Source organism: Cydia splendana, chromosome 16 (genome assembly GCF_910591565.1).
Source record: "Cydia splendana chromosome 16, ilCydSple1.2, whole genome shotgun sequence".
NCBI classification, from domain to species: domain Eukaryota; kingdom Metazoa; phylum Arthropoda; class Insecta; order Lepidoptera; family Tortricidae; genus Cydia; species Cydia splendana.
In genome coordinates this window covers 11916058-11943264 of record NC_085975.1, presented here as the reverse complement: position 1 = coordinate 11943264, position 27207 = coordinate 11916058, and the positions used below count along the sequence as shown (strand labels likewise).

Sequence of the window (27207 nt, the reverse complement as noted above, 5' to 3'; positions counted from 1 at the left end):
AAGTAACAAAACACAAGCCCATTTAAAAAGCACTTTTACCGTCTTTTCTATAGGGTTGAAATTCATATGGTCCACTACGTAGTGACGAAACAGGAGGACTAGGATTCGAATCCCGGAAAGGCCACGGCAAGATATTTCTTACAAGCTCTCATGAGCAAGATTGATAAGGGAAATGATGAAACTGTGTGATAGATAAATCATGATTTTTGCCACAAACTGTTAAAGGGCTTATTACATCCTCCACATCCTGCCGCCGGACACTTGCGGTCGAAGCCGACGTTGGGCCCAATGACTCTTGCAAGGGTCGTTTTCTCTTCACGACATATCAGAATATCGTATTCGTAATATATTTACCGATATCGATAGAATACAGGAAGTTGTACAGCACTGTCAACTAGGAACCGGCAGTGACGTAATCGAATAAAGATGCTTCCACTTAAGTGCGTTCGGAAATATATATAACTATATCACTAACGTTACATGACTGTCGCAAGTTAAGCTAGTAACTATAACGAAGAAATTACAAATTAAGGTTATAGTGAGGTATTTTTACTTTGTAGAACAATTATTTAAATCGTAAGTGTAGTTTATGAAACTACATCGGATTCATGCTCCACAAAAATATGTGTAATAAATAATGTTAAATTTAAATGTATGTATATCGCTAAGGTCTGTTTTTTCGTTGGCTAATAGCCTAATACATACTACTACCATCTGTCCGGTTTTACTCTAAAATTACGGTGGGTTATTGTTATTGCAGATTATGGTCAATCAAATTGCCATTTTAACGTTTGAGATATAAAAAGGTAAATGTAGGGCCAGCCTCGGAAAGTAAAGTGCACTCTGGTAAGTGGTAAGTAAAATAAAAATGAACGTGATAACATTATAAATGGGAAATTTTGTTGTGTTTTTTTGTTTGTATTTGATTGTTAGTACTCACGCAAAAACGGCTGAGCTGATTTCGATTAAATTTGGCACACACAAATAGTTCTGGCCTGGAAAAGTGTTTACATATTTTATATTACTTTTATTCCGAAATTCCTCCTCAAAGAGGGTGTGCCATGGATATAGTAAGAGTGCTGGCATCGATCGATATACATAACGATTGAAGCGCACTATCATACAGGTATTTGATCAAAGTTGTTTTATCAAGTCAACATCTCCCATTTATACATCTAAGACAATAAAATAGAGTCAGTCCATGAAAAGTCTGCAGCGGATTTGATAGCCCGCGCAGTGCACGTCTTATTTTAAAAGTCAAACTTCTATGAAATTATGACGTATAAATGACACTTGCACTGCGTGGGCTATCAAATCCACTGCAGACTTTTCTTGGTCTAACTCTATGATTAACGTAATAATTTATTTAAATTACTTTTACTTTTTTATATGCATATCCGAACGTACTTCAGCGTTTCGACAACCCTACCAAATGGGATCCGGATATGATGCACAAATTCTCTATTTCGTCTTTGGTTTTCTCCCATGTATGTAAGCTTTACATTAGCGTTTGCGGAATTAAGTTGCACTGTGTGCCATGTTTTTTTTGGGGAATATTCGTTTTGTGAATGAAACAGTTTGAAGTCATTAATGATAACAAGATCTACATCCAAAATGGTCACTAACGTTCTTTTGACTTTTTTTAACAAATTTAAACTTAAATGCAAACGGCCCTCTATCTAGGCAAGTAAAGGCGTAAATAGATGTCACTTAAAAAATTAGACTGCTTTGTTTTTAGTCTATGTCCAACGTGGCGGCTGAATAATGCAGCAGGCGTCAAATAGTGTGGCGTTTTGTAAGATATTCGTAAATAGTTAAATTAAGTGTTACTAAATGTCAGTGTAATTTTTATGACTTATAGTTAATATGAGTAGGTATTACGATTACGGTAACGCGATATCATGGTGAGTAACTTTCGTTTGAACACCTGACATCCATATTGTTTGGGTTCCGTAAACGTTTTTCCTAAAAACTTAGTTTTATAGAATATTTTTATGTTTGTTTATTTGGCTACCAACATCTCATATCATTAAAAAAATGTTTACCGGTGTCTGGTGTCGGTTCATTTTAAATATTTGTCGAATTCGCGGCGGGAGGCGCTCTATGAAATGTCCAGGCACAACGTGAACTATTAGGGTCATTTTGTACTGTACTGTATTAAACACATTATTTTCATATAAGTCATATGATACAGAACTCTATTGCATCTTTCATAAATCCGTTGACGACCGGCCTTTTAGTTGTGGCATATAAATAATAAATTTTGATTTTTATTTATTTCTAGTAGTTCTCATAATAATCACTCAGTGTTATTTGATGACGCCGCAACCATCATCTGTTTTTTGTTTTATTCAACCCTTAGTTACTTTTCACATTTTGTTTTGTTTAGTTTGCCAAAACAATACAAATATAATTATGTTTTTGAGGGATAGGTACCTTAATATCCTAACTTCAATATCAGTTAAATTAGGAAATATGTGCATGATGTATGTGAAAATGTATTTATGTTATTAATATATTTTGTTTGCCCAATTAAAATACTTATAACTAGTTCCAGCTTACTCATAGTTCACAATAAACCCATATTTTGTGTTTTAACTAACTAGCTTATTTATCAGATTGTTATCTAATATATCTATGATAATAAATGTATTTAAAAACAGTTTGACCATCCACCTTTTCACGTGTGGAGACTATAAAAAGAATATAGTATTTTTAAATTGATTTGTGATATTTATTTTATTTAATTATTAAGCTTGTCCCATCCCTCCTGACTGTTGCAAGTTTCTCTCACATACAATGATTTGTTGTTTGTGTGTCCACAAGCTAGCCTAGACTAAAACACTAAATGCCTAGTGCATTGATTGCCGTTCAGTGTTGTGTCGAGTCCAGGCTGACTATGGAGCAACTTGTTGTTAATGGTATACTTTTCTGGAAAATTTCATTGACAGGACAGTCATCTTATTTCTCTTATCTTTAGCTCCAGTCTTCCCGAAGCCACTCCCGGTCACATTGCAAATTTCTAATATACTTTTTCTCCTTAGCAAGCTCCTTCACAGCTGCAGTGGAATAATTTATCAAAATAATCAAAACGGGAACACCATCATTGATCTAAATTGTCGTTAAAGCATCGTAGAGGACTTGCGGTTCGTTTAGTGGTATTAAAGCTGATAGACATGTTTTAACCATTGATGACTAAAAGTAATTATTCAATTGCAGATGTCACTAGAGCCCTATCCCTTTCATCTAAATTTGGCGCTTAGTGTAAGAGAAATAAGGAGACAGCCGTGCAGTGATGTTCCACAAGAAATTTTCCAGAAAACTCCCACAGTTGTGTAGTTGACTTTTGATTTACGTCCATTGTGACGGCTGAATTTCAGTTGACATGAGATGGTCGCTCATCAACAATGGTTAAAACACGATCTTCAGCGAGGGTAGGAAACGCGGCACCGAGTAATGCGGCACCCTCCGAAAATGGCAACTCGTCTGAACTTAGATCGCGGCTCAAAGCTACCGAGAACGGACGTTCACATAAGAACAACTCTAGGCAAGTGTCTTTACCTCGCAGCCGCTGCACTCCAGTGTGGATGTCGGAGTCTAACAGTTGATGCATGAGTCATGGCTTCGGTGTTGGGGCGTTAGTGTGATTTGCTATAAACTGCACCTCTTAGGTCGTAAAGGCTCCGTCACACAGGCGCGTTTTGCGGGCGGTGAGTCATCGGGGCGCGCAGCTTTTACATATAAAACGCTCACGCCCCGCCCGGAAAACGAGCCTGTGTGACGGAACCTTAAGACAGATGACAGTACAGAAGAACACTATTTTCTTGAAAGCAAGCCCCAGTACAGTCCTATACATGAACATGTGTGGTCCTGGACGCATGCACCGCTTTGACTGTTGCGCAGTCAAGCTGCACCATATGAAATTGCCATAATATCTTGACTAGTTCTAATTAACCAGTGTAAATTGAAGAAACGATTTCCAAAGAGCAATTATTATAATAGTCATAATTCAACAGGAACAACCAGGCATTAGGGTCGTCGGGCGTGCCGGGCGGGGGGTCGCAGGGTAAGGACCCGCTGGCGCCGGGTATGGCGTCGCAGCGCAACATGTACCAGCACCCCGCCGTCACCGGGTACAACACGGACTCGCGACAACAGGGCATGCCGGTCACTGTAAGTGTTCAACAGGCGCTAGGGCCGAGCCGGTCGCAGGGTAAGGACCCGCTGGCGCCGGGTATGGCGTCGCAGCGCAACATGTACCAGCACCCCGCCGTCACCGGGTACAACACGGACTCGCGACAACAGGGCATGCCGGTCACTGTAAGTGTTCAACAGGCGCTAGGGCCGAGCCGGTCGCAGGGTAAGGACCCGCTGGCGCCGGGTATGGCGTCGCAGCGCAACATGTACCAGCACCCCGCCGTCAGCGGGTACAACACGGACTCGTGACAACAGGGCATGCCGGTCACTGTAAGTGTTCAACAGGCGCTAGGGCCGAGCCGGTCGCAGGGTAAGGACCCGCTGGCGCCGGGTATGGCGTCGCAGCGCAACATGTACCAGCACCCCGCCGTCAGCGGGTACAACACGGACTCGCGACAACAGGGCATGCCGGTCACTAAGTGTTCAACAGGCACTAAGGGCCAAGTGGGTCGCAGGGTAAGGACCCAGTACCGACATCCCGCGGCAGTATAGCGCGCTACTCTTCCGCCCCAATCAAATTGTACTTTAAACTGTCGCGATTTGTACACATAATTACACAAACGGGTCTACCGCGATAAAATTTCATTGTTTTTACCTTAAATTCCGACGTTTCAGCTGAGTTTCACCAGCTGTGGTCACGGAAAGACTGACGTCCCAGCAAATGTCAATGAAGATATAAATAAAAGAACACTGAACTACCCGAAATTAGTTTATAAAAATCTTATTTAACAAACCAAAAAAAGGTGACTATCAAAAAAATTGCAAGGAAACCTAACAAAATTTCCAATAAAAACATTTGTAGTCATGTTATACTTTTTAAACATTTTAAAGTGTACCCAACTTCGATTTACATTCCTGTAAACGGGATGCCGATTCCAAACAGTGTTTAAAAGTAATTATGTTCCGCAGGCACGACAGAACATGTACGCAAGCGGCATGTACCACGGGTACGGCACGCCGGGCGCCGCGCTCGCGCCCATGCCGTCTCCCTCCCCCACCGCGCCGCTGCCGCCCTACCCCGTGCACCCCGACGTCAAGTTCAAGAAGTGAGTTAAGAGTTGAGAGCGTAAGTGTCGATCCCAGGCTCAATATTCACCAGGATTCCGACGAATTGAGAACCACCTCCTTTTTTTTGAAGTCCGAGAAAACGCAGTCAAAGAATGTGTCGTGGAGCAGTGAGAAAATGTTCTTCAACGTAAATCTTTTTAGATAGGTTACCTCAAATACCTAGGCCAGACTGTTCATCGCGCTTCTCCTCGCGCTGCCGCGATGTTGCCCGCTCCGGCCACACACTGCCCTACTTGCGCGATTAATCGCGACGCTCCTTGCCGGTCCTTTGTTTGACTTGAACAAAGGACCGGCGGAGCGTCGCGATTAATCTCCGCTACCTAGCGGTGGGCATGACGAGGAGCATGACGAGCGGCATAACTAGTAGCGCGGCCACACTACGTCTCTGCCTACTTCCCATGCCACTCGTCGAGTTTGTGTCTATGTGGAGAAAATAATGAGAGTGATGACAGTAAAAATACATTACGCCGATTCCAAATAACGAGGGTAAGTAAATTAGAATGTTTGTAAACAAGTCTTAATTCTGAATTTGTTTCAGATTGCCGTTCTACGACGTGATGGCGGAGCTGATGAAGCCGACCACAATGATGCCGACACAAGCGGGCCGCATGCAGGAGGGGGCCTACCAGTTCCACCTCACACCCGCGCAGGCCACCGATATAGCGTGTGGCAAGGACATCGTCGGCACCAGCAACAAACTAGACTATGTTATACAGGTAAGAACTACAAGTAGAACTGTTACCCGGATGCCACATTGGTGGGAATAGGGGCGGTAGAACTGAAGGTACTACCTAACTAAAATGCCACTTTGAGACAGCAGGCAGGCGCGCGGAAATTAAAACTACAAATCCATAAGGCGACCGAACACATCGTGTCGATGCTTCGTGGTCGTTTGACGCGTCCATCTCCATCAGCCCTTGCGATCCCTTGCCTTATGGACCAGAACGTAGCCTAGGCTATTACGCGGTGCGCGTGGGCAATGTACTACTTCTTTGCTATATTGAGAAACCAATGAAGAATGAATAAAAAAAACACGTCTCCTGATAAAAGACTCCTGGTGATCTCTAGAAAAGAAAAAAATCGGGGTGCATGTCAATGATATTTGCTCTTCACGCCCAAACACACTCTTAACCATTTTGCTGGACGAATTTGTAGCGTAAATTTCAAAAACATCTTCACAAGCCTACATTGCTTGGGATATCGTGGACGGATTTCCGCACCAACGTGTCCATACTCCAGGAGCTCGGCATCACACAGCGTTTATCGACCGTAGTACAGTCGCGCATACTGCAGTACTTTGGACATGTCTCTAGGCGAGATAACGACTCCATAGAGCGACTGGTCGCACAAGGAAGAGTGAAGGGAACCAGATCGCGCGGCAGATCACCTATGCGCTGGACTGACCAAATAAAATCCGCAGTGGGAAACCGCGTATCTGACTGTGCCAGACAGTCTGCCAACAGGGAGAGATGGCGGGAGATCGTGCGAAGAGCTGTGTCCGCCTCTACTACCGATGCGGACGCCTCAACGTGACCACGACCGCTCTGTCAAGAGCGATACGACAGAGAAGAAGAAGAAGCCTACATTCCTAAAAACATTTACACAATCTTATTGTCAGTGTCTTAGAGGCGTGTGTACATATATTTTTGGAACATTGGCCTGTAAAAATGTTTGTGAACTGGACTGTACAGATTGCATGACAGTATTGACTTGTTTGTTGACAGGCCCAATTGAGGTTTTGCCTTCTGGAGACAACGTGTGAACAAGAAGACTGCTTCCCGCCAAGTGTTAACGTTAAAGTCAACAACAAAATGTGTCCATTGCCAGTGAGTATATCTGTTGTAAAGTCATGTCTAAAGAAACTATACTTTTACTCTTTCCAATTTATTTAATAACGTGGTTCATAGGTTAGTGTGATATATTGTTGGTTAGCATATTTAGTATTAAACTGCCCTACCATTCCTCAAATTACTTCCATCTTATTCATAACCCTTATGAAGTGGTAAAATTTTCAGGATAGTATGTAGTTGACAGAAAGTTACGTAGATTTCTCACCATTTTAATAATATGTATTATGTACCTAAAAATATATCAATTTAGTCACAAATTATAACTTTGATCCTCCAACTCCCAAAAACGGGGATTTGGCTCATACCTTTTTCAAAGTAAATGCTGTATGCTCTTGTGATTGAACAAATATAATATATATATTTGATATAAGATGTTGATATATTTTTTTAACTTTTATCCTTTAACTGCAAAAATTAATCACCTTTTTGTATATTTTTCTTATGTTTTAATTTTTAGGACTTTTGCTATGAGGCTTGAACTGTGTATTGTTTTTATCTGGATCATTATAGTTCGTTTTTTTAGCATTAGGAATAAGGTAAACAATCTTGATGTGTCTTTTAATTGAAAAACACATTTTAAAAATAAGTTACGGCAAATATGTAACAATTATGAATCTAATACGGTCATTTATATTCTTCTGCTTTCATATTAAAAGGTATGTCAAGATCGCTTACCTTCTTTCAAGTTCTTTCTAATGCTAAAAAAAAACGAACTATAAATGGTTAAGGCAGCATAATGATATGTGTTTGAATGCACAGAACCCGATCCCAACGAACAAGCCAACACCGGAGCCGAAGCGGCCGCCGCGGCCTGTGAATATATCCTCGCTGGTGAAGCTTTGTCCCACAGTGGCCAACACAGTCCAGGTACAACCATTATTACTAACCCGATCCCAACGAACAAGCAAACACCGGAGCCGAAGCGGCCGCCGCGGCCTGTGAATATATCCTCGCTGGTGAAGCTATGTCCCACAGTGGCCAACACAGTCCAGGTACAACCATTATTACTAACCCGATCCCAACGAACAAGCCAACACCGGAGCCGAAGCGGCCGCCGCGGCCTGTGAATATATCCTCGCTGGTGAAGCTTTGTCCCACAGTCGCCAACACAGTCCAGGTACAACCATTATTACTAACCCGATCCCAACGAACAAGCCAACACCGGAGCCGAAGCGGCCGCCGCGGCCTGTGAATATATCCTCGCTGGTGAAGCTTTGTCCCACAGTGGCCAACACAGTCCAGGTACAACCATTATTACTAACCCGATCCCAACGAACAAGCCAACACCGGAGCCGAAGCGGCCGCCGCGGCCTGTGAATATATCCTCGCTGGTGAAGCTATGTCCCACAGTGGCCAACACAGTCCAGGTACAACCATTATTACTAACCCGATCCCAACGAACAAGCCAACACCGGAGCCGAAGCGGCCGCCGCGGCCTGTGAATATATCCTCGCTGGTGAAGCTTTGTCCCACAGTCGCCAACACAGTCCAGGTACAACCATTATTACTAACCCGATCCCAATGAACAAGCCAACACCGGAGCCGAAGCGGCCGCCGCGGCCTGTGAATATATCCTCGCTGGTGAAGCTTTGTCCCACAGTGGCCAACACAGTCCAGGTACAACCATTATTACTAACCCGATCCCAACGAACAAGCCAACACCGGAGCCGAAGCGGCCGCCGCGGCCTGTGAATATATGCTCGCTGGTGAAGCTTGGTCCCACAGTGGCCAACACAGTCCAGGTACAACCATTATTACTAACCCGATCCCAACGAACAAGCCAACACCGGAGCCGAAGCGGCCGCCGCGGCCTGTGAATATATGCTCGCTGGTGAAGCTTGGTCCCACAGTGGCCAACACAGTCCAGGTACTACTATTACAATTACTTTTGATTCGAACAGGTCGGTTCACCATAGTGTAAATTAACATGATTTCAACATCAACAACAACAACGGTAATGATACATTAAAAATAAAAATGTAAAGTGATGATCGTGCTTTGAGAACTTGTCTGTGTCTAGATATAATTCGTATTGGTTAGCCCACCGTCGCCATCTATGATGATTTATCCATTCATCTGTTTTAATCATGTAGTATATAACGAGAAATGTACGTATTCAGTATATGGTACAAATTATTCAAATTAGGAAAGAAATTAGTCAAAAAATTGATCTTGTGCCAAAGCCAAAGAAGTCTCCATTGAAAGTTGCGAAATCGTAAATGGGTGGATCAATACATGTCCCATATTAGGCAAAAATTAAATGAAATATCCACATAATTTGATAGAAACAAAGTGTAAAAAATTCTACATATTTCTATTATAAACGTCTATGACCTATAACTTTTTAAATAACAGGTGACGTGGGCGTCAGACTTCACGCGCGCGTACGTGCTCAGCGTGTTCCTGGTGCGCAAGCTGACCTCCGCCGAGCTGCTGCTCCGGCTCAAGAACAAGGGCACCAAGAACCCGGACTATACGCGCTCGCTCAGTAAGTGAAGCTGTATACCATGGACACACAACAGGTGACGTGGGCGTCAGACTTCACGCGCGCATACGTGCTCAGCGTGTTCCTGGTGCGCAAGCTGACCTCCGCCGAGCTGCTGCTCCGGCTCAAGAACAAAGGCACCAAGAACCCGGACTACACGCGCTCGCTCAGTAAGTGAAGCTTTACACAACAGGTGACGTGGGCGTCGGACTTAACGCGCACGTACGTGCTCAGTGTGTTCTTGGTGCGCAAGCTGACCTCCGCCGAGCTGCTGCTCCGGCTCAAGAACAAGGGCACCAAGAACCCGGACTACACGCGCTCGCTCAGTAAGTGAAGCTTTACACAACAGGTGACGTGGGCGTCGGACTTAACGCGCACGTACGTGCTCAGTGTGTTCTTGGTGCGCAAGCTGACCTCCGCCGAGCTGCTGCTCCGGCTCAAGAACAAGGGCACCAAGAACCCGGACTACACGCGCTCGCTCAGTAAGTGAAGCTTTACACAACAGGTGACGTGGGCGTCGGACTTAACGCGCACGTACGTGCTCAGTGTGTTCCTGGTGCGCAAGCTGACCTCCGCCGAGCTGCTGCTCCGGCTCAAGAACAAGGGCACCAAGAACCCGGACTACACGCGCTCGCTGAGTAAGTGAAGCTTTATATAAATACAAATATCCTTTATTCACTGACTGAATTTTATTTTATTTGTCACTGTCGCCAGGCTGTCGGGGGTTTCCAAGAAAGGCCTCCTCTAAAGCTTTCCTTCTTCTTCCTCGGACCCTCATTGCTGAGGATCGCGACCATGTATGCTCCGTCTCCATAGTGTGCGGTCATAAGCCATATCGGTCACGCACTGCATGTTGCCGCCAACCACTCTTCAAAGCATCAGACCATCTCATGGCGCACGCTTGCCATCCATTTGACCTAAGATAATCTATCTGCCTTTCTAGGTCATGATTTATTGACCGCATGATATGACCAAAAAAACCTGAGTGCGCGTTCTTGACATATTGTAGAGAGCCGTGCGGTGATGGTCACTAAAGCTTTCCAATCATTTCTATTTCGATCGGTTCTTATCCGCTTTGGTGGGAAATCATCTTTTCATCTCATTTTTGATTGTCAGCTTTATACTGTGGACCTAGAAAATACAAAAACAAACCGAAAACAAAACTGACTTCGTAACATAACAAGCTGATTTCGCGTCCATACATACTTATCGAGCCAATCACTACTCGCTCTGGAGTTCCTGGTTAATGTGTGCGTCGTACGTAAGAACTAGACAATTAATCGGCGTGTTATGAAATCACAGTTTCGTCTCAGCGATTTTACCTTGACCTTATATTTTAACTCTGAGCTTTGACTTACACAATTTTTTTTGACGTGATAATGTCTTATAAATCGATGAACACCGGTAGCATGCACGAAAAAGTGTTACGTTGTGGACAGATCTTCATGGTAACGTGGACAGATCTCCATGGTAACGTTACGGCAATTTGTCATCAATGTTTTCCTAAGACGTTATCACGCAAAATTATTGTCCGTAAACTGACTTTACAGACAACCATAATATACTTTTTCAACCGACGAAAAAAAAAAACGGAGGAGGTTCTCAAGTCGACGCGTATATATTTTTTTTATGTATGACCACGCATAACTTTTTACAGAGATGTTCGATTTTGATAATTATTTTTTTATTGGAAAGGGTATACCCCGAAGTTGGTCCCATATAAATTTGGAAAAAAAAATCCAAACTTAAGGGTAGGAAAATAGGGGATGATTGATTTTTTCACTCACCGATTGTAACGTATGACCACGCATAACCTTTTACAGAGTAGTCGTAATAATAATCAAAATTTGGAAAAAAATCCTACCCTAAGGGTGGGAAAATAGGGGTAATTTATTTATATTACAGAACAAAATAATAGTTAAAGTAGGATTATTAATATAACAGTTAATAGCTAAAGCAAGGTAGGTAGCTATTTTAAAAGTAATCAAAAATTAAGCATGAAATAATTTGTATAAATTATAGCCACAGAAAATTATAAAATAAAAACTTTTTAACAAAAAAAATAACCGCCGAAAAAAAACTAAAAGGAAATAAAAAAACCGGCACTAACACGAAACGAGTCGACCAACAAAAACAATAGCACTGAAAAGAAAAAAAAAAATTATTTTGTCTTCAATAACGCAAGTGACTCCAAAAATAACAGATTGTAAAGCCTGACAACAGTTTATTTAACCCTGAGATAGTGTCGCTGCAAACAGCTTACGTATGGCAATAATGTGCGTACGTCATGTATAGTCGGGGTAGTGGGCATTGGCTTCATGTTGATACTCGTATAATGTCAAAACATTGCTTACAGAGAATTCGGTTCTTTCAATTTACCTATTCGTCAAAATCTGATTCTAAATATTCAATATTTACATATTCTTCGTTTTCTGACTCTGACGAAGTCTGATTTTCATCAGATGTTGTGTCGCTTTCAGGACCACCAACCTCGATTATAAAACGTTCAGTCTCCAATTCGATTATAGGATTTTTATCGTCGATCTACATAAACCTTAAATGAAATATTAAAGTTTAAACCAAACAACTAACCAGTTCAATAAAACCGCACTATAAAATGTCAATACCGGTCATGTCAACAACCAACTTTAAAACATTGTTTATTGGAATGCTATGTAATCCTTCGTATTTTTTAAGCTGTAAGTATTTGATTGCATTCACTGCAATTTTTTTCGCATCTTTGGTAATTTTTTTGGCATTTTTGTATTAAAACCGTTTATATTTGAATATATTCGTAGATATTTTCCATTTGTTTACATCGGTGACATTCGATGACATCCAACGTTTGTTGTCAAAGAGTACTTGTTGCCAGTAAAAGAAATTAGTACCATTGAAAATCCGCAAAATGGCGAGGGTCAAATAAACTGTTGTCAGGCTTTAAATATATAAATACGCAGATTTGTGCGATTGATTTCAGAAGTATGTATATACTAGTGTCCGACCGAAGGTTCGGTTTCGGTTTCGGCCAGTTTCGGCCAAAAAATCATGTTTCGGCTGTAGTTTCGGTTTCGGCCAAAAAACGGCCGAACCTTTCGGCCGGGCCGAAACTTACGAAATGGTACTTCGTACTATGAAACTAAACTATGTGACAAAGACCAAAAGTTGGGGAATAAGTAGGACAAAAATATTAATATGTACCTACATATACTGATTCATGTATAGGTACAGTAATTAAGGCGCTCTTATACTCGAGTTTTACGTTTTCAAGGGGGTGAAGCAGACGCGTGGTAGAACGGGCAGGCGGGCGCCCCGCGCGGCGCACCGCACCATTCCCGCGCAGCACGTCTACGTCCTTATTCTGACGACATCGGTATTCTGAATTGTCAGTTCCGGGATTTTTTCCGGCAATTAATATTGAATAGGATTTATTAGCAAATTCGAATTTTGATGAGTACTTAATGAAATTAAAAATGGTAGGTAAGACGGTGAGTGTAAATAATTATTAATTATATACAATATAAGTGTATACCGCGACAAACTGAGAATCTAATCAAATGATACTAAATTATTATGAGACAAAAAATAGTACTTACAAATAGACATTAAAAATGTAATAGAGCTAAACCAAGAAAAATCTGCAACGATTTTGATTGCACACGCAGTGCAAGTGTTATTTTAAACGTCAATCTTCTATGAAATTATGAATAATACTTGCATTGCCTATGCTAACAAAATCGTTGCAGACTTGGTCTAACTCTAGCAGTCAATTTCGGGCAAGTAGGTAGTGAAAATAAGGAAGAATACTAGCAAAGCTAAGATAATTTGTGGGACTATTGAGTTATGCATAGCTCCAATAAGTACATAAAATTAGCTGTCTTCACAAGAAAGAATTATAACAATTTATAACTCTAACTGTAATACTTACTATTTTTCTAATTTTGAATTGACGAGTAAAAGTCAAGCATTTAAAGATTGTAATGACAAAAAACACTTCTACTTCGACATTCGAGTTAGTTAATAGCTCAAGAAAATAAAAAAAATCTGCGGAAATAATTCGTATAATTTTGAAAATTGGCACAGTTATACCTTGTGGTGTCCAGATAACCATACTTAATGTCCTCGAGCTTAGCGGGTGTGCTGAGGGTGTAGGTCCCTTTTTTTAGTTTTTCGTAAATAACTCGTAAATGGTGGCCAATATAAAAAAAATCTTATTAAACGTTAATAATCTACACAAAATTTTGTACCAAAAAGATTCAGTACACTTTTAGCAGTGATCAATATTTAAAAAGATAATAAAGAGAGAAAGTTAATTATATTAAATTCTAAGGTTCCTTGTTTTTATTTTTTCGTTAATAATTTGAAAAGTATGACTCATAGCAAAAAAAATCTTATACATAAATAATAAACATAAAATTTCCTACAAGAAACATGTAGGACACTTTTCGCTAGGATCAATATTAAAAAAAACCGGGCAAGTGCGAGTCGGACTCGCGCACGAAGGGTTCCGTACCATAATGCAAAAAAAAAAACGGAAAAAAATGCAAAAAGAAAACGGTTACCCATCCAAGTACTGACCACGCCCGACGTTGCTTAACTTTGGTCAAAAATCACGTTTGCTGTATGGGAGCCCCACTTAAATCTTTATTTTATTCTGTTTTTAGTATTTGTTGTTATAGCGGCAACAGAAATACATCATCTGTGAAAATTTCAACTGTCTAGCTATCACGGTTCGTGAGATACAGCCTGGTGGTAGACGGACGGACGGACGGACGGACGGACGGACAGCGAAGTCTTAGTAATAGGGTCCCGTTTTACCCTTTGGGTACGGAACCCTAAAAAGACAAAGCAGCGGGTAAGTTGTTATTTATGTATAAGATTTTTTTTGCAATGAGTCATACTTTTCAAATTATTAACGAAAAAATACAAACAAGGAACCTTAGAATTTATTATAATTAACTTTCCTTCTTTATTATCTTTTTAAATATTGATCCCTGCGAAAAGTGTACTGAATCTTTTTTGTACACAATTTTGTCTAGATTATTAACGTTTTACAACATTTTTTGATATTGGCCACCGTTTACGAGTTATTTACGAAAAAATAAAAAAAGGGACCTTAGAAGTGATTATAATTGAATTTCCCGCGTTAATATCTCTTTGAATATTGATCCTAGCAAAAAATTGTACAAAATTTTTCTTGTAGGCAATTTTATGCAGATTACTTATGTAATAGAATATGTTTTGCTATGCGCCACCGTTTAAGAGTTATTTACGAAAAACTAAAAAAAGGGTCCTTTAATATCAAATATCTCACTTCCGGTCAAGAATTCGATCAAGCAACCGGCAAATTCGGATTCAGCGGGGTCTAATTAGGTTAAAAAACCCGGTTGCCAAAAAGTAATACGATTTGCCAGTCGAAATCGATATTATGAAAAATATGACCAGTCTAAAATATTTGAATCCTGTATATCTATGTTTAAAAATTATTCAATTTGATTAATTTTATAGCCTTTTAAAATATGTTTACACAATTTATCAATCGTGACTGAATTCCGGATTGGTTAGATGGGTGTGTGCCTTTGCTGCCCAACTTGTTATAAAATGAAAATATGACGGACGAATGTCTGAAATGTCACCGTATTTAAGAATTATTTTGCTTTTCTTCGTAAGCGTGTTGAAAAACATTGTGTGTATAACATATTTGCATATTTATACTGTGATTACCCATTTTATGAAACGTCCGCTAAACTAGCATAGGTCCGACGCCGACAGTGGTCACGGGCGTACTGGCGTGAGGAATGGGCGCAAGGTATTGCCACGTTGGGTGTAATTTAGTAAGCAAAATGTGGAATTTATCAAATGATGAATGAAAACATTAACGTTTCGATAAAAGGACAAGCAATAATGAAGATTTACTTAAAAGCTATCGACTGAAGTAAGTTTCATAAACATTTTCGTCGTAGTACTTCTAACATAAGGAAATAAAGACAGTGTTAGGCATGTTTTCAACTTAAGATTCTATCGAGAAAATTATGAGCCGTCGTGTTCCTGACAAGCAATAACGTAGTTCAAGGACTGAAGTTATACATACTAGAAAATAATGCATGAAATCCTTGTAAAAGTCTGTAAATATGGTGACAAAAAAGCGCATTTTACTACACACCGCGCCTTAATTGGTTTATTATCAAAACACAATTCCACTAATGAGGGCGCTACTAGACGCAGTCTTAAGAGGCTGTTAAAACCTATAACGTGCACACTGTCTAATTGTATCGGAGTTAATAAGATAGCACTGTCGCATGTTAAATACTGGGCCTGGGCAAAGGAATAATAAGAAAACTCATCATCTTCCTCGCGTAATCCCGGAATTTTTGCCACGGCTCATGGGAGCCTGAGGTCCAATTAGGGTTTGCAATCCGGATCCGAAATGTATGAAATTATCCGGATCTGGATCCGGATCCGCGGATATTCCCATACATTTCGGATCCGTCGTGCAAACCCTAGGTCCAATTGACAACTAATCCCAAGAATTGGCGTAGGCACTAGTTTTTACGAAAGCGACTGCCATCAGACTGACCTTCGAACCCAGAGAGTAAACTAGGCCTTATTGGGACTAGTCCGGCTCCCTCGCGATGTTTTTCCTTCACCGAAAAGCAAATAGTAGTTCCGAAAAACTCATTGGTACGAGCCGGGGTTTATACCTGCGACCTTCGGATTGAAAGTCGCACGCTCTTACCGCTAGGCCACCAGCGCTCAAGGAAATATCTCGCTTTTTAATACAATGGACATTGGTTGGAGTCTGTGCTCAACTACTTATCCTGAAGCCTGAAGCGCGGCTTTGACTTCGCATGAAACATGATGAAAGTTCGCCTCACTGGGACACTTCGGACGTTTAAGCCCAGGTGAAGATCGGTACCCGGCCTTGCGATATTTTAACAAAAAAATTTCGCGCTCGCTGCGCTCGCGTTTTTGGTTGACCCTGTATCTACATGTTAGCTTGACTGGTGAATGAATAGAGTTAGACTAAGAAAATTATGCAATTATTTTGATAGCATACGCAGTGTTAAGTGCAAATGTTATTTATACGTCATAATTTCATAGAAGTTTTGACGTTTAAAATAACACTTGCACTGCGTGTGTTATCAAAATCGTTGCAGAATTATCTTGGTCTAACTCTAATAATTTTCTTAAAAAACTGCTTCTTCTTCTTGATCGCATCCATCATGACTGATGATCGTGGTTGGTGGGTTTTGTTCGGGCACGAACACACTCTCGCCATCGATTCCGGTCCATCGCTTTCCTCACCACGTCATAGAATTTCTGAGATGGTTCCTCGCCTTTGAGTTGGTCAGTCCATCGTGCTGGTGAAAAAACTGCTTAAGTAACATCAATTTCAAGGACATTGGGTGTTGACAGCCCCATAATATGGGTGTAAAAGCGGTTTTATGACATTTTTCCAACGATTTTAACAAGTCTACAAAAGGTTCGGTTTCGGTTTCGGCCGAAACTAGAGCCAAAGCCGAACATTCGGTTTCGGTTTCGGCCAAAAGACATGTTTCGGTCGGACACTAGTATATACATAGTTCATAGGTATTCACTTGCGTTATTGAAGACAAAATAATTATTTTTTTCTTTTCAGTGTGCTATTGTTTTTGTTGGTCGACTTGTTTCGTGTTAGTGCCGGTTTTTAATTTCCTTTTAGTTTTTTTTCGGCGGTTATTTTTTTTGTTAAAAAGTTTTTGTTAGCAAATGTTTCTCAACTCTATCGTGTGTTGTCCGTCATCCTAAACCTTGCCGGAATGTACGAAGGTTTGTTGCCTCGCGATTGGTCTGTAGCCTCGCGCGTCAGTTGACGTCTTTGGCGGTCAAAAAGTTAAACTAATAATAACTTTGTTACAGTAAAAGAAAAGCTGTCAGAAGACTACGACAGCGAGATAGCGACGACCTCCCTCCGCGTGTCCCTCATGTGTCCGCTCGGCAAGATGCGCATGTCGTGCCCGTGCCGGCCGGCCAACTGTCCGCACCTGCAGTGCTTCGACGCCTCGCTGTTCCTGCAGATGAACGAGCGCAAGCCCACGTGGCTGTGCCCCGTGTGCGACCGCCCCGCGCTATACGACTCGCTGGTGGTGGACGGGTGAGTGTTTCCTCTAAGTCTGCCAACTGTTCCAACTTGCAGTGGAATGTAGTTGCCTGAGTGACCATAGTTCTAATCCTTTCAAGTGTCTTTCACTCTAATCTTTATACATTATACCAAGCTAGCGGACATTAAAATTAATATAGAAGAAAAAGTATTGGTGAATGTTATTCTAAGGTCCTAGATTTTCACTTGTAATTTTTTGCGTTCTACTGTAATAAAGATTTGTCGAAATATGTGCTACCCCTCGTACTACAGATCGGTGAGATAAGTTATTACTCTGCCTTTGAGTTATTTGGGGTTTTACCAACCTGCTCATGTATTTAGTTAGGAGTAGCGTGTTGGCATGTGAATTATTAAAGTTTTGCTTTGTCTACCTTAGATACTTCCAAGAAGTGTTGACGTCGCCGCGGCTGGCCGGCGACTGCAACGAGATCCAGCTGCACGCGGACGGCAGCTGGTCTGCGCACGCGCCGCCCGCGCGCGCGCCGCAGGCCGCGCAGCCCGCCGCCGAGCCCGTCACGCTCATCGCCGACGACCTGGGTCTGTACCTATCGTCTGTAGCCGTATGCCGAGACAATTCTCGGCCTTCCCCGTCTTGACAAAAGGCGCTTCCGCTCCACGCCGTGTGATCGGATCGAGAGAGCGATGCGCACGTCATGGAACACGCTCGCGCCCCACTGTATGACAGTACTGTGACCAGCCATTAATTATACAGTTATCCAAAAAAATGTTAGTAGACACTTCAAACTTAGATGACAGTCTACGTGAACTTGCAATTCGTTTTAGGTCGAAATCTGTACAGTCAGCATCAAACAGTGATGGTCAAAGTGGCCAAATATCGGTGGAGCACATCCTTTTTCTATGACATTAAACTCATTAAAGGTATCTTACGATATATATGATCACATTGTCCGTCCATTTGATGCTTACTGTACTCACGTTGCGTGCGCTATTTAAAACTCCTATTATATTTAAATGCAGATTTAGCCAATGGAAATCGTCCGAATGTTCGGTGGTATTTCTGTTATCCGTTATCCGGCTATATCAAATCAATATCTGTTACATTTTTAGTTTTCTTACAAAACAATCAATCTTCACTGACAGCGACCAGCGCTAATTCAGGATGTTTTTATTAAATTAATTCTTCATCCAACAGAGGTCATACCAGTAGAAGGGAACAACGCCAAACGGGCCGCAGTCGGTGAGAACAGGACGCCAAAAGCCACAGAGGTCCTCGTGGACCTCACGTCGGACTCCGAGGACGAGCTGCCGCTGAAGCGGAAGGTGCCGCAGCCCAAACCCACGCCGCCGGCCGAGGTCACCGTCAAGACTGATGACACGTATTCTTCTTCTAATGGTGAGAAAAAAATATTACGGATATCTTATACCTTTAAACGAGCAATTCTTGTATATTTATTTATTTATATGTTTCGGGGATCTCGGAAACTTTTCTAACGATTTCAATGAAATTTGCTCTATGGAGGTTTTCAGGGACGAAAAATCGATCTAGCTAGGTGTTATCTCTGGGAAAACGCGCATTTTTGAGTTTTTATACGTTTTCCGAGCAAAGCTCGGTCTCCCAGATATTAGTAGTGAATATGACAGAGTAAGGTTGTCATTAAAAAAAATATATAAACTTGTGACAAAAGTCTGAAAGTCACTTTAAAATCCTGACATTTCCTGGACGGTAACTTCTTCAACCATAACCCTGACACTCCTCAAGTCCTCCCGCAATCCCCAATTTTGACTAAAGTACCAAACAGTTGGATCTGAGGAAATCCTGACATATGGAAATCCTAAGTCAGAGAGTCAAATCACAAATGGATGCACGCGGCGACATCGCGTTGCGCATCTATCGCGTCCCTAACGCTAAACATTGCACACTAAAAACGCACGCGTTACGTGGACCGGAGGCGCGCGTTGTAAGCGCTCTGTGTGACCATGTGTCCCAAACCCATCACGCATGAGACGCGTCGTGCTGGTAGTCAACGACGCAATGTTATCATCATGTAACTATTACGGTAGAAGTGTGAGTTTCTGTGTAATTGTAATGTGTGTGTGTGTTGTAGGCGTGGATGCGGTGTCGTCGTCGGGCTACCGGTCGCCGGGCGGCGCGGGCGGGGTGATCTCGCTGGACTCGCCGTCGCCGCCGGCGCCCGCCTCGCCCGCCGCCGCCGACCCGCTGCCCAGCGCCGCGCCGGCCCACCTCTCCATCACGCCCGTCGACCAATGTGAGTCTACCCAAGGATGCCTATTATACCCCGTTTTGTTTTCAGATTACAAATTTATAACCTCAAAAGTAGTGGTCCTCCTAAATTCAATCCGAGTAACTGTGCACTGAATTATAGTGTCGTTTACCTATTATTGAGTTAGAAGTTGCTATCTTTGGGATCATTACTTTTGTCAACATCGTCACAGACTGAGATTACCGATTATAATAAATCCAAAATTATTTTGGAATATTTGTCATCTGCCTTGTAGCCTGTGTATCCAACCCGGCTTACTTTCACTTAAAAATGCTCGTGTAATGAAATTAACAACTCTTTGCGCTTATTTCATTAGATATACTACTTGCACTATTTGGCCCCTAAAATAACGACCATGTGCAGGTACCAGCAACAACAGCGAGCGTGAGGACGGCGACGCGGCGCCCGCGCACTGGGCGCCCTACGCCGACTCGGACCGGGACTCGCATGACTCATATCGACGGTAAACTCTACTGCTTACTTACTCATAACTTCATAGGGAACCGGCGCGGTGAAGGGTCTACCATCTTGTGGCCTAAATGGGAATTAAAAACTTGATATGGATAATTCCTGCCAAGAAGCCCCTGCTTATTGCCTGCCCCCTGGCTCCCGAGTCCTGTGCCATGCACTGCTGTTTACACACATTTCCTATGGATTTTTTTGACACCACCATTTCAAAACTTATAAATAGCGTTATCTTGGCCCAAAGCCTTAACGCTGATTACAAGAATAAAAGTCTTAGGAAGTAATATATTTACAATGGTACATCAGAGATTTATCATCGTTTTTGGATATCCAACCTGGGCTATAACCGCGAAAATCGAAGTTCGCAAATTGCGTGCATCTTTCTCTGTCACTCTAATTAAGCCTTCATTGGAGTAAAAGAGAAAGATCTTCGCAATTTGCGAATTTCGGTTTTCGCGGTAGCCCCCCTGAGAATCGGAACGAAAGTTACAGATTATTTTGTGTGGGTTTAGACATTACTAGTATTTTTGTAAAAATCAAGGGTTAAACGACATCAAGCCCTTTACAGATTATTTTGTGTAGTTTTAGACATTATGAGTATTAAAAAAAAATCAAGTAGTAAACTGGACATCAAACTCTACCATTAATCATATCAATGTTAAGTAACGATATATTTCGGCAGGTACTGACTGAGGGAGAAGAGTGGCCGCCCCTCGTACGCCAGCGGCCACTCTTCGGACGAGGAGCAGGAGCCCAGCTACCCCGAGGTGCCCGTGCTGCCCTCGCAGTAGGCCCCGGCGTACGCCACTCATGAGGATACATTCAACAACTACTTCAACCAGCAGAAACGTGCGAATATCACTATACAATCCTAGGGAATCGTTGTCAGATACGTTCCTAAAAAGTTTGCCTGTAAAGTTTTACGCTTGTCGTTTTGAACGATAATAAAGACTGGCGCCCGGCCCAATAAGTTTCGCCGCCCCAAAAGTCAAGGAAGAAAAACAAAATGCAATCCGCCAAGGGTAAATACGCCCTTGGTTAAGGGATATATATTTCCCACATACGGCACTTCAATCATGTCTTCTATTTTCGATGAGTAGGACTGACATTCGATTGTCATTTTTAAATGACAGCCTGGTAAAGGGTTAAACTTACAAGGAACGAATGATGTTCTATGGGATGATAATAACGAACCAGTTAATGTTAAGTGTGGCGCCGGTATCTACCATCTCATGTTTATAGAACGCAGTGTAACTATACAGGTTTTTAAAGGACGTAACTCTGATTCTCAGTGGATTGAATGATTCAACCATATGTGGATGTTGGTGAAAAATGTTCCTCAATTTTAATGTCAGTTTAAAACAAGAGACTATTTGTGTTGGTATTGCAGTGATGTGAAATCTCACATGGACTGAATTAATTGTAATGTTTTTCCCGACTGAAAGACATTGGGAGGAATAGTGTAGTATCTATTATTAAATTTTAGTTAATTATTGAGTACAGGATGCAAGTTCCATCGCACGGTTACGCAGGTTTTCTACTTTTGCATTACCTTATTTATTACCAAATATTAAAAGAATGTTTCTTGTACCTTAATCTAAGTAAGGCTTAGGCTAGTCTTATGGTCGCACTCGGGCTCTGTTTGCCGCTTTTTGCGTTCGTTGTGAGAGTTGAAGTACCGAGTTTCATTTTAGATTTGCTCAATTTTTTGAGCTTACCTACTAATGTTAATACTAAAATGAAATTATTTATAATATTTCTTGTGAACCTGTAAGATACGGATTTTTAAACGATGTGTGACCTTATTAGCCAAAAATGATGGCATATAAAAGTCACAATCATTGACTATTTTTCAACTCCAAATTTTATTTGACTAAACAATTCAGTAATAATTACCTTTAGTACCGTTTGGTAACTAAAAATTGGTAACCAGCTTCGAAACGGGAAAGAAATACCAATTCGTAACTGGCTTCAAATTGGGACTTTTCCATTACCGATTTGTAACCACGTTTGGTAACCGGCTTCGAAACGGGAAAAATAAATCCCAGGTTGTAACTGGTTACAAAATGGGACTTTTGAATTACCGATTCGTAACCACGGTTGGTAACCAGCTTCCAAACGGGAAAAAATATCCCGCGTTGTAACTGGTTACAAAATGGGACTTTTGAAGTGACCATCCAACTTTCTAAGTGGTGACAATTGGCATTCACAGATTTTTGATAAAATGTACAGTCAGCGAGAAATTATCATTAAAACTTAAAATGAACGTATGCAATGACAATGACAATAAGTCTGAAGTGCTTTCGTATGTACACCGTTCTAGCCTCGAATTGATACAATAAACTCCGATCAGTGAGTGACTCTGTCCCAATACGTAACCGGCTACAAACAGGTAATTTTGGATTCCCATTTTGTAGCCAGTTACAAAACTTATTTACCAAACGGTACCACTCTGGCCCAATTCGTAACTGGCTACATACAGGGAATTTTAGATTCCTGTTTTATAGCTAGTTACCAAATTTAGTTACCAAACGGTAACACGCTGGCCCAATATGTAACCGGCTACAAACTGGGAATCTTGATTCCCATTCTGTAGCTGGTTACGAAATTTTGGTTACCAAACGGTACTAAAGGAATAATTAGGGTTTAGAATTACCAATAATTATTTTTCAAAACATCTCTGATCACGATTGCGTTGTCTAGATGATGTTAATAGATCCAATTACCTAATATTTATTGTAAGATTTAGAATAATTTACGTTGAATATCAGACACTCCATTATGAAATGTAGTGTTAAGCTTATTGCGTTGCGATCACTACTGTAAGATAAATTAAAATAAATGTAAATAATTCAGGTAAAACATGTGTTTCAATTTTATGTGTATCTTCTCCTGCATCTTAAAAATATACGGCTACAATCAAAGATGCCATTATCGACCCTTTACCAAGCTAAGGGATATATATTTCCCACATACGGCACTTCAAACATGTGTTCTATTTTCGATGAGTAATGGTCTAAGAGCTAGCCACGGCAACAGGTATGAAATTTATAGAGCAACGAAATCCCTCTAGTTAGTATGCCATACTATCATTATTAATTAATCCGGGCGCCTGGCAGCTGTTAAGCGGTGGGTGTGGGAGTGGATGGGCAACAAAGGGGTTGTAAAATCAATTGAAGGTGTGCAATTTATAGAGCTCTGAGTTTGGTGTGATATAAAATAGCTAATTATGTATTTAATCCAATTATAACAATGCCAGGCGTTTTATTTGGGGGAAAAGTAGTGCCAGGTGATGAAAATACACAATCACTCAAGGGCCCAACGTTTTCTGTTCTCTTTCACGGCGCAGCAACTACATAGTATCATTTCTCTCTCCTCGCTCTTTTAAAAATGCCGTTTGTCAAAAAAGGACAACCATACTGTTGACAAGATGGACTTCCAATCAAGTGTTGCCTTTTTTGATGCGCCCAGGCTGTGTATGTATGCGTAAAAGCGTATATGTGTGCTCTTTTAGGGATGTGAAAAGTCGATTTTAATCATGTTATATATCGATAAACGCTACACAGCGGAACGCAATAGCGATTAATTGAAGCTTCAATATCTTCGTTAAACATAAACATAATTGAAATGCTAATGAATAATGAATATATTATAATATAATAAAACAATTCAATTATTGCGAAACACCTATTTTAGTAGGTATTCATGTATTTTAATTAAATATCTGAACTTTCCCTTGGTTCTCTGCTGGGGCGTGACTATAAAATTGTGATCTGATAACCACAATAAAGAATAAAAGCGTTTTTGTTCATTTTAGGTATCGTTAAACATTTGAAGTAAAATTAAAATTGCAAGAAATGTCGATAGTTTATCGATATGACTTTATCGACATGGCTACAGCAAGGTGGGCCTCATTGTTAATCGTACACTAAACAAAAGTGGCAACAGTGACAGCTCGCTGAGACGGGATCTCTATATATTAAATCTATGCAATCACTTGTGCGCCTGCAGGAAGATCACGAGCAAATTGCACCTGACTCTGTAAAGCAATTGTGAGTCAGGTGAAATTTGCTCGTGATCTTCCTGTAGACGCACAAGTTATCGTGTATTTTCATCACCTGGCACTACTTTTCCCCGAAATAAAACGCCTGGCATTGTTATATTTGAATTAAATACATAATTAGCTATTATATCACACCAAACACAGAGCTCTATAAATTGCACACCTTCAATTGATTTTACAACCACTTTGTTGCCCATCCACTCCCACACCCACCGCTAAACAGCTGCCAGGCGCCCGGATTAATTAATAATGATAGTATGGAATACTAACTAGAGGGATTTCGTTGCTCTATAAATTGCATACCTATTGCCGTGGCTAGCTCTTAGACCACAGGGGGAGGCGGATGGCTACCGGGCTGGATTGGCTTAGCTTTACGTATATTACGTGACTTACATGAGCGTTTTCCAAAAAAATTTTCATTTCATTCATGTCTTCAAAATATTGACTTCTTGTGCTCATTTTACTCGGAATCAACATTCACGCCTCGTTCATGGAAAAATATGTCCCAAAATTTTGAATGAAAAATTTATTTTCCAGTGCGTCACGTTCATACTAATAAAAAAATTATTCATACAATAATATGACGATCTGGAAAGGAAATCTTGGGACACATTTTTTCATGTATGAGGCGTGAATGTACAAATGATTCTGACTAAAATGAGCCCAAGAAGTAAATATTTTGAAGACATGAATGAAATGTACATTTTTTTTGGAAAACGCTCACATCTGTGCCAAGTGAATTCATCCGATACCAAAATTTGCACCCTGACACTACTTCCCGTGCTAGTAAGGAAGGGGCGTCCGCTAACTGGCGCGCCTACAATGGCACCTGTGTGCGGCCCGCTGTGCACCCGCGCCAGCTAGCAGACGCCCTACAGTCCAACACACACTCTTACTTCGAGTTTTACAGTAAATGAATACTGTATGGTAAAAAGACCACTACGTTTTACTGTACGGCTCAATACATTAATACGGAAGTTTGTTATCAAAATTTGACGTTTTTTGACTATTCACAAAACATGGCGCCGTACAACGCCATCTTCTTTAGCAGTCGAATCCGGGCCCAGTAAAAAATGAAATTCGTCATTATCTGTCTCAATTGCTCATAGACCTACCATCCGCTCGCGCTTGACAGACAGCTGAAGTGTGCGAAAGGGAAGCCATCACGTATATGAACATCCCATGAGTGCGAAAGAGTCAGACTACCAAAGAGAAAACGTAACCACTTGAGTTTGACGACGGCCGCGGACGGCCAAGAGCTTATCACGGTAATTTCCAAATTGAAAAATATACACGGACTAGGGGCTATTCATAAATTACGTCATTTCAAATTGGGGGGGGGGGGGGGGGGGGTCTGGACATCGGATGACGGTAGCATGAAGTAGGAGGAAATGGGGTCATTTGATGCATGATTTTTGGATGATTATAGGGGGGGGGGGGGTCCAAAATCGTCAAAAATCGATGACGTAATTTATGGACAGCCCCCTAGGACGAAAAGTATTAAGAAAGTAATTCAGTGAAGATGGTGTCTTGTAGTGTGCCGGATTGTAGTGTCACAGGGCCAAATAGTCCAAGCAAATACTCATTTCAGAGGATTTATGATATTCCGAGCGAAATTTTCATAATAATATTTTGTCAAATTAACAGCGTAAAAAGTGTAAGAAGCCGGTTTATACAGTTCATTATAAGTTTTTCTTCCTTTGTGTGCTAATATTTTATCATATTAGTCTATAATTTAAAATATTTTGTGTAAAAACATAATCTGTTACTTTACGCTCGGGCTTGACAAAATGTTCATATGACAGTATCGATAACTTGTCGGTATATTAATAGCTATGTAATTATTTCTTCACAAGACATCATTAAGATATTAGCTTTTATAACCGACTTCAAATAATAACGATTGTTATACCTTTTTGAAGGTGTTCATGTATAGCGGTAAACTTAAATTTCACTTTCCAACACAGTAAGAGTTACATTAAGATAAGTCTGCAACGATTTTGATGGCAAACGCAGTGCAAGTGTTATTTATACGTCATAATGTCGTAGAATTTTAACGTTTAAAATAACACATTTGAAAAAGTAGTCGATAAAGCAATCAAACATCGACAGATTATTAATATGTTGTAACATGACATCACTATTTTTGATCTCACATAGACAATTTACGCACACACTTGCATTTCATTTTTGGTCACACTTTTGAAGATTGACAGTTGTTCTTATTGCTCGAATATGCAAGATCGATAGAGAGGCAGACAAGCTAGATAACGTTTTTCGATGTTGGCGTTGTTGTTTTTAATCTACCTTCACTACCATCAGTTTATTCTACCTTATTCTGGATATCAGTAATATCATTCATTACTATGTTGAAAACTGCAAGACGCTGTGAAGCTATGTTAGGGTAGGGGTGTCTGGAGTTTTCAAGAGCTTTGGTGGCCGTCTTCATCAATGCAATGGGTCGTGTGACTAGTGTGCCGGCTTATGTATGTATGTATTTACTTTATTGTACATAGAAATATAAACACGAGAAACGCAGTTACAGAGTCAATTAAATACAACAAAGGCGAACTTATCCCTGAATGGGATCTCTTCCAGTTAACCTTTGAGGAAATGAGTAGGACAGAAGTAACGATGAATGACAAACAAAAGCAAAAGTGTACAATCCCTAAAATAAATAAAATGCACGTTTTGAATAC

General features: G+C 41.0%; 1 protein-coding gene across 1 annotated transcript; it reads left to right on the top strand.

Annotated features, from left to right (window-relative positions):
- The first annotated feature begins 1743 nt into the window (after positions 1-1743).
- LOC134798333 (E3 SUMO-protein ligase PIAS3) lies at positions 1744-20447 on the top strand. Its single transcript, XM_063770741.1, has 13 exons — positions 1744-1904; positions 3381-3547; positions 4017-4173; positions 5107-5243; positions 5804-5981; positions 6990-7091; positions 7875-7982; positions 9471-9603; positions 17497-17731; positions 18114-18274; positions 18891-19091; positions 19804-19965; positions 20344-20447. Exons 2-13 carry the CDS (start codon positions 3408-3410, stop codon positions 20445-20447), a joined length of 1818 nt encoding a protein of 605 aa, XP_063626811.1. The 5' UTR covers positions 1744-1904; positions 3381-3407.
- Positions 20448-27207: the final 6760 nt, after the last annotated feature.